The sequence below is a fragment of the Prionailurus bengalensis genome, chromosome D1 (assembly GCF_016509475.1).
Source record: "Prionailurus bengalensis isolate Pbe53 chromosome D1, Fcat_Pben_1.1_paternal_pri, whole genome shotgun sequence".
Classification (NCBI taxonomy): Eukaryota; Metazoa; Chordata; class Mammalia; order Carnivora; family Felidae; genus Prionailurus; species Prionailurus bengalensis.
This window is the reverse complement of record NC_057346.1, coordinates 15076759-15085587: the sequence shown is the minus strand read 5'-3', so window position 1 is coordinate 15085587 and position 8829 is coordinate 15076759. Positions and strand designations below refer to the sequence as shown.

The following is an 8829-nucleotide window of genomic DNA, read 5'->3' as shown; positions in this document are numbered from 1 at the left end:
TTGCTTGTAAAAAATATGTATTATATAGCTCTATTTTTAAAGTCAACTCCTGAAAAGCGACTGTCCCATCTCTACTCACTGTATTCGAGGCCTTTCCCGTTGGTCTGCATGGCCTCTATCCCTGCAGGCCAGTGGGCAGAGGGAAAAGGGAGAACGAGGATGACCAAAACTTAAATGTTGCTTTCTGATTGATTCTGAACAAGACAGAGAAAAGAGCAACAATGAGGCCCCAACTCCCACACACGGCTCCCCAAAACATCTGTCATCCTGCTATAGTTGGCTTTCAAGGGGCTTTTACTAGGAAGCAGGTAAGCCCCCCACCCCTGCCCCCACCACTTCCTCCTTTCTTCTCGCTATATTCCTTTGGCTTCAAAGATTTGTGGAAAAGAGAATAGCTTTTATACCCATTTCTAATTTCTAGATTTTTAGGGGATACTGAAAAATATTGCTGGTGGACTAAAGGGCACTGCAACGTTGATGAGAGAGAAAGTTTTTGATTACAAGATAAAAAATGAATCGCCCAAATGAAAATAACAAAGGAACTGGTCTTCCATTTTGCCACACTTCTGTTGGTGAAAGCTACCAACCTGCAGACATGAACGTTTCATTAACCAAAGAAAGTGGGTCACCTGACCTCTACAGAGGGGAGTACTTGGGCCATTTCAATCACCCTACAAGATGCCAGGAGGTCCTGGGAAGTCCAGCTCCTTAAAAGGATGACAGTCAACAAGCCTGAGCAAGTAAGGCAAGAGAAGAGAAGGTCTACGGCCAAGAAACTGCTAGGCAGGAACGAAGGACAAAGAAGGAAAAGAACAAAACAGAGGGGAGAGAATTTAACTGGAGCTGAAAGGAAACGTCTTTGCTACCTTGATGGTGTTACTAGTGCCAGTAAGCATGTCCAGGTCCCAGAATGGGAAAAATTTAGCTGTTGATAATATAATGATGTCCTTCCCCTGGAGTTAATTTCTTTTAGTTAACACTTAGTTTTTTCTCGTTCAGTTCCAAAAGAGAAGGAAGCTGAAGCCATTTCCTATAGGAGTAAAGATAAAAGGATAGGAAAAGATGCAAAGCTCTAATAGATTCACAGCTTTCACAGGCATATAAACCTAAAAACCAGACGTGCTCAATAAGCAAAGGTGGAAAAATGATCTAGTTCTAGATAGCTATCTATAGAAAAATGACTTCTAAACTTGAAATCCAACCTCCTTTCGTATCACTCTGGCCTCCATTCTTCCCAGGACAGGAAACATGTCCCCCGTACTTCTCTTGCTTCAGAAATTAAAATCCAGCATCCCAAGATCATTCTGCAAGCAATTTTGCACAGACATCTCCCCACCCCAGTGCCTGCCTGGAGCTCACCCAAGGTCACCAAACAACTTGGTTGTGAACCAACTGCCTTAACCTTCAGGGGGGAGCGGGGCTGGCTGACTAGAGACCAGAAGTGAAGGGGAAGAGTTGAGGGCTTCACAAGGTTGCTCTGTCAGCTTGATCAGAAGCCAAGGCAGTGGCAGCAAGGGATGGCTTGGCCCAGGAAAGACCTGTGGGCTGTGCTAGTTTCTAAAGAGATGACCATCCAGGAAGTCAGATGGACAGAAGTTCACGGGGGGCAGGGGTGAAATGGGACCCACTTATGTTGTTATTCTTGGACTGTGAATTTTGCGGATGTAAAACAGAATATTCTGTAAACCTAATGTCTATGTGCAAATAATGAGCGTTAACACAGTAAAATAGTCAATGAAAATTCAAACTATTAGGGTTACATTTTTTTTTCCTCAATCAGTCTCATTTTATCCATTTGGAGTAGAGTGGCTAGAACAACACTGAGGCTTCCGGAGGCTTTCAGTAAGCAAGGCATCTGGTCGGACAGCGGGTGAGCACCAGGGTTCAAATCTGCATACATGAGCCTTAAGAAAATTAACTAGAGGCTGAGCCAAATCAAAGCAGGATGGCCTTAGAGCAACAGCAGCTTCCTAGATGGTTTTTATAATGTACTTGAAAACAGCCCTAGGCAAGAATATCATAATTTCAAGGGCAAACTAAACATCACCTTACCTACAATCTGCATCCCCCAAAGGAATTGCAAGGTGGGGGGGGGGGGCAACCATTTCTGCATAATATACATACTTTCATTTACGAACATTTGAATACAGACTTTCTATACACACATTACCTATATAATAAAAATGTACATGGCATGAGTATAGGTCACTGTATAAATATAGAGTTTTAGAAATCTTGAACCCGCGCTTCCTGTTCACATCAGTTTCTCCTCTTCTTCCTCCCCAGTCAGGTCCGTCATTTAAGAGTTGGACAAAAGGGACAAGTGTCATTTGTGTTGGTCTGGGCCCAGAATTTGATACACTGGAAAGGAAGAAAGACATATCTCAGGTTTATCTGGAAAGACGGAGGGAAGGAGGGGAGAGAGCACCACTGAGGTCCACTAGGTCTAAGGAATGCATACTAAGTCAGAAGAGCTCTTACTGTGGGGGACCAGATGGGCTATTTCATTGGCTCTTACTCCCCCAAAGAATCTTCAGAGTAGGGGAAACTGTACTTTTTACAGGGAACATTAACAATCAGCTAAGAATAGTGTAAAGCTGCTTTTTGTTGAATACTTGGTGTGGCCTTCTCCTCTCATGATCCATTCAGGCGGAGATGTGCTCCAATCTCCAAATACCCACTACCCTCAAATCTTATTCAGGATTTTCCCTTACTAAGAATTTAGATATAAATCCAGTTCCTACCTCCTGGACATCAAAATGAACAAAACAAAATAGTAAAGAAGCAATCATCCCTGCTGCTAAGAGACTTAACTCTGCCTGGTAACATACTACGAGATAGGAATAACCTGTCAGTTTGCGAAGATAATCTCTAACAGGCAGGTCTCCAGGCTATTTTGTTAATGGATTTCCTAATCTCATATTCAGGTTCCCTATTCCCTTCTTCTCATCTAAGCAAAGTCTCCTGACAATGCTCTGTTTGAAACAGTGCTTAGAAATGTATGTCTTATTGTCAGCGATCCAAGACAGTAAGTAATCTGTGTTCTAGGATGAACTGCTTATCCAGTCCCCTAAAGCGAATAGGGTAACAGGAAGCTGGGAGATCCTAGCTGCCAGTATTCTGAATCCTGCTGATCATTTAAGCCACAATTTACTGAAAACCTCATGCTGAGATATTAATGATGACCATCAACACAGCAACACGTTCAGGAAAAATTCAGAAAAGGAACAGCAGAAACGAAGAAGGTCTACAGCACCCACCTCCTTGTGCAGCACATGGGAACACGCCATTGGATGCAGCTCATTGGGCTGGACAAGTTTCTGGCACATGAGACACAGCTTACAGGCGGCTGGAGCCTACAGAACAGAGGAGGGACGGCCAAAGAGTGAGGAACCTCTGGGTCTCCTTGCCTTTTATGCCCATGATGCCATTCTACTATTTCGATGTCGCAAAAGGATTTCACACCAAAAGAAGGAGAAGTTCAAAGACAGATTGTTGCCAGAGTACTTGCATTTTCTCAGCAGGGGCTGCCAATGACCCAGCTACTGAGATTATGGTTTTTTCCCCGCACTCCACCTGTGAACCTGTTCCCTCCTCACCCCCGAGCTCCTACACATCCCGGTTTTCAAAGAAAAAGAGCCTTACATGTGAAGACCTTCCAGGATACGAAACTTGGGCAGAAGGCAAGAACATTGGGGTACTGATTTGGGTCAATGGAGCAGGGAACAAGGCCCGGATCCGACCGAGTGGCTGTGGGCAGAAACATCGTCAGAGTAAGGAGAGGGAGTCTGAGCAACCCAGCAGGTAACAAAAAGAAATCATTTGTTTCCCAGTCCAACAAAGGAAGAAACCAGAGTAGATAACCCTGGCTGCAGTGCTGTCGGCCACCCCCAATTTCCCTGAAACCTGTCCTTTCCCTAACATCTCAGCAGGTCTGAGTTCTCCCCCGAGTAGCCCTTCTTACCTGAGTACTGGCTGCCACCCGCTCGTGTTCTGCCAGTCGTGCAGCTACCAACTGGATCAGTTCCTCCATGGTCAGGCCTGCCATGGTGGTCCGTGCTGTCTTGATTTGCTGAAGGATGTTGGTCATCTGGGCCCTAAGAAACCAAATGTCGAGGGAGAGAAATTCTATGCTATACTCGTGGGAAATATCCATGAAACCTCTCCTATTTTAACCCACAGACATTTCTCTTACAAATTTTTAATCAGTCCTGAAAGATACTTACTTATTGCATTGTGGGAAGCGAGTCAGTAGCTTCTCCAGGATCTTCTCCAGTTTGTCTACTGGTTGGGGCCGGGGAGTTTCAGTAGAAGCCTTAACACCGCCCAAGCCTGGGGGAGGTGGGATGGAGGCAGCAGGGGGCATGTGTGGACCGTGGGGGCCAACGAGGGAACCCAAGCCAGGGCTATTTCTCCCATGGGAGCCAGGAAGGGGCGGGGAAGGCTGGCTGGGCTGGGAGAGGGCAGGGTTTAGGATTGGGAAAGACAAGGAGCGGGGATCTGCGCTGGGCATAACCATGGGCACTGTGACCTGCCCAATGGAGAAGGGCATCCGAGGAGCCAGAGAAGGATTGGGTTGAAACACCTGAAGCATAAAGTCTGTCTGTAGAGCGGCAGAGGTAGAGGACGAGAGAGAAAGGAAGAAAATAAAAGTTTAGGAAACTGGAGATGTCAGTGAGCAATTCTTATGCCAAATAATACCGATAATAACAACAACAATGTTATAATACCAGTAATGAAACCAATTTCCTCATAAAAGGAACAAGTAAAGGCTGGCTGTGCCGGCAGCACAGAAAGGTGGCCTCCCCCACGCTGGCCCTCTCACCTCTGATGGGGGTGGGGGCAAAGTGGGAGTCGGGATTTGAGGAAGGCTGCTCAGCTTGGCTCCGTTCCTCACCAACTGGATATGACTATTAAACTGGTCCTGGAAAAGAGAGAAAGGAAAGGATTATCCTTTCTGCTGACTCGAGTAGGCTCTAGAGAGAGAACACCGACCAGTATCAGAAGAGCAAAGGCAAGGGCAGAGCCGACCCTAAGTGACAACGTACAAGGTCCGTCCCTATCACCAGGGTTTCAGCACAGACTGAACTCCTTCGCTCAACCCTCACCCATTACAACACTTACCCGAACATTCTTTTTCATCATCCGAACTCCATTCAGCCTTGTCTCCCACTCCTGTTTGGAACGAACGGTCTCTAGTGTTGGGGGGGTTGACCTTTCAAGAAACCAACAGGAATTTACAGAATTGAAGAAAGCCCTGCTCCTGACTCTCTGAGACAGCAGGACAGTGTCAGGCTAACAGGCCTGGCGAGGTCAGACCAGGTGCAGGAGGCGGCCAGGGCCCTAAGTCGTCTGCTTCACTCTAACTCCAGCATTTTTTAAGCCAATTATTAAAGAAAGAGGACCCACCACAGAGGGTTTCTGGTCTGCCTGGAAATGCCACAAGGGCCCTCCAGATTCCACGGCAGAAAAAGAAATGACTGCATGAGAAACAAGTCTCCAAAGATATCCGTTATGCTTTGACACCATAAAGAAATACTGTTTATCCAACCGGAACCAATACGATAAAAAATACAAAGCTATAAAATACGGGAAGAGAAATCACTGAACAAGGACTAGTGTGCAGACAAGGATGGCTTTGAAATTCCTGCGAAGACAGACCAAATGCCAGATGAGCTGGCCTAGGGTTTGAAAAACCTAACCAAACAACTCCCCCTCCACCCACCCACCCCGCCCCCGCGCCCCGCTCAACACACACACACATACACAAAACACAAAACTGCAGGACCTTGACTCTAGAATGGGAAGGTACTTACTTGAGGTAAGTGAGGTGCAGTTCTGCCTCTTTTTCTGCTTCTTCTAGTTTCAATACCAGCAACTCTTTCCGACTCTCTAGTGATAAGATCTGAGGAAACCACACACATACACACACAGATACTTTGTTAATTTTATATACCTGAAGCTAAACACGAAGTTAAAGCAAATGCTTAGGGGCGCCTGGGTGGCTCAGTCGGTCGAGCATCCGACTCGGCTCAGGTCATGATCTCAGTTTGTGGGTTCGAGCCCTGCATCAGGCTCTGTGCTGACCGCTTGCTCAGAGCCTGGAGGCTATTTCAGATTCTCTGTCTCCTTTTCTCTCTGCCCCTCCCCCACTCAGGCTTTGTCTCACTCTGTTTCTCAAAAATAAATAAATGTAAAAAAAAAATTTTTTTTTAAGAAACCAAATGCTTACTTAGTGGCTATATGGTAGAACACTTGTATGGCTTAGTGGTAGAATACTACACTATGCTATATATAATAGTACAATACCATGTGATACTAAAATATACTATATTATATATATAGTATACTATGTTATATAAGGTACTATAGCGTACTCTAAGACAACAGGTTCTATTATCTGGAAGCCTCATATCAAGGCTTTCCACACAGTGCTCTTCTCACCTCTGCTTTCCAGGCCCGTTCTGTCTCTTCCATAATGTTCCGATTTATTTCGCCATCCTGATTCTTGAGTCTATCTAGTTCCATTTCCCACACTTCTCTGTAAGGTAAGAAACCAAGAACAAGAGTGAGGAGAGAAAGACAAGATTGCTAAGGGACATCAAGGCAAAAGTAAACCTGAAATTGATCTAGCAGGTATGTTACAGGAAGTCTTACTGTAAGTATTAATATAGATCTAGGAGCAGAATGTTTAAAGTGGTCTGTAACTGCATAAAGGCCCCATATTTGAAAACACAAATGTTCATGTCTCCATTTGCTAAAAAAAAATGTTACCAACAGCAGGAAAGAGTGCCCGAGGACAAAACCCAATGAACGCAAAATGCTCTATGTTCGAGGAGGGCTCGGAACCATATCGCATTCCTCTTCTTTCTCAACTTGTCTTTTAGTACGCGTATGAAGAATGCAGGACCAAACACGGGTCCCGCTTAATACTCACTTCTAATGCAGCAAGCACTGAATCACTTCTAGGCATACAGATACCAGCTTACCGATTTTCCTATTTTCTTAGACATAGTAAACATTCTTCAGAAGGAAAAAATGCTCTCTTCACATCTCAGGGTTTCATATTTCCATCAGTTTCCTCCCTTCTTACATCGCCCTCCCAGCCCCATCCCTAGAATGTAATATACCCACTCAGGGTCAGGTGACCAACTGCCCCGTGTGCCTGTTCTGAGGGGTTTTGCAGAATGTGGAGGGTCAAGCACCCTACTCAGGACCACAGGTACAGAGCCAGCAGGAGGAGCTCCTTACATGCCACTGGACTACAGTTAAGTTTTGTGGCTGAAAGGCAAAGGAGTATCCAGATCAGTGGGAAAGAATATGGGAATGTTGAAATTTTTTCACTATATTTTTAAAAGTTGAGAAGAAGAAGAAGAAAAGGTCAGGAAGAGTTACATCTTAAGAAAAATGTTCACACTTTTCTTCAGTAAAATAAATAATTTTAGTCCTCTTCTGTTTTTTTGGTAGCTTCACACATAGGAAAGGGAGTGATCCACTTACCAAGTTTTTGAGGTGCCTTCTCCTTACATCTGACCCTTCACAGAGCCCTGCTCCCCATTTCACAGACAAAGTGTGGGTGTGTATGTGTGTGACACATACAACCATTCACTGATTCACAAATAGTAGTCTGTCCCTCCACTGACAAGGTCAGATAGATAGAAATGACCAGGTAGGGATTTTCTTCTTAATCTCTATGTGTCGTCCTTCCCAAACTAACATGCTGCCAAAAGAGGAATTCTCTACTAATTCTTTAGACAGAAGTTCATAGGCAGTTGTGTTTTCCTGCTACAACACATACTCCTCAAGTAAAATACACACGAGGAGTCAGAATTCTCTAACCGTAAGAACACGTGAACTATGCCACGGGGTCAATCAACGATCCATTTAGCTTTTCTGGTCACTCCCTGACAATGGGATAACATGTAGAAAAACAGGACAGCTGCCTTCTGTGATTGATGGTATTCTTGAAGATTACAGATGGTCACCGAGTGTCTCTTTCATTAAACACATTTATCAAACACAGGTACACATTTATATAAGAAAAATCCTTCTACCAAGTCCATGCGGACATTCCCCAGATTCACACACAAAAATCTTCTCCTGTGGGGCAATGGCCACATCTACCTCACCAGGATCCAACAAGACAAAAGGAACTACTAACCATCACCACAAAAATGGTCAAAGAATTTTTAAACAGTCAAAAGCGCTCAACTTCATCAAATGGTAACTAGCCTCTAACATATGCAGCAGATCTGTAATCCACCCTAGAAAAAGAATCCGTTCCCCACAGTAGATGGTCATAAAAATGCTTGGTATAAGAGAAACCAATGAGTCTATTTCAACTTTTCTAATTCCTGGTCTAAGTCCCATACTTCTGTTATTTTGCATAGCTAGTTCAGGGAATCAATGATTCAAATAAGTAAATAGCAGACTGTGTAAGTCTGACTTGTAGCTCCCAATTTTTGCATACTTTTTAAAATTAACTTTATTTTTGATCATGCAAATAATACAAATTATAAAAACTTTAGAAAATATAAAAGAGTCTCATATAGAGGCTCCAACTCCTTTAGTTATTGGTTGTATGACCCTAGACAAGTTACTTAATTGTCCTAGGATTCAGGTATTACTCATCTGAAAAATGAGTAATACCTACATCATGGGACTGATGGGAGAATTTACTGAGAAAACACACATGAAGAATTTAATATGCTACCCAGCACACGTGAAGTATCCAAAAAATGTTATTTTTTTTAAGTTCATTCACTTATTTTGAGAGAAACAAAGACAGGACGGGTAGGGAAGGGGCACAGAGAGGGAGACAGAAAACCC

The 8829-nt window shown here is 44.0% G+C and overlaps 1 protein-coding gene across 2 annotated transcripts in view; it reads right to left on the bottom strand.

Moving 5' to 3' along the window:
• RNF214 (ring finger protein 214) overlaps window positions 1–8829 on the bottom strand; it is a 49706-nt gene continuing 40877 nt past the window's right edge. Inside the window, exons 7-15 of one of the 2 annotated variants that reach the window (XM_043579427.1) lie at window positions 6445–6541; window positions 5817–5905; window positions 5125–5215; window positions 4826–4924; window positions 4227–4603; window positions 3965–4097; window positions 3646–3750; window positions 3261–3356; window positions 1–2361 (exon numbers count right to left, since the gene is read on the bottom strand). In XM_043579427.1, the coding sequence (XP_043435362.1) occupies window positions 2296–2361; window positions 3261–3356; window positions 3646–3750; window positions 3965–4097; window positions 4227–4603; window positions 4826–4924; window positions 5125–5215; window positions 5817–5905; window positions 6445–6541 (1153 nt within the window). In that variant the 3' untranslated portion in view covers window positions 1–2295. The remainder of the gene's footprint in view (window positions 2362–3260; window positions 3357–3645; window positions 3751–3964; window positions 4098–4226; window positions 4604–4825; window positions 4925–5124; window positions 5216–5816; window positions 5906–6444; window positions 6542–8829) is intronic. The other variant, XM_043579428.1, reaches the window with a different exon arrangement.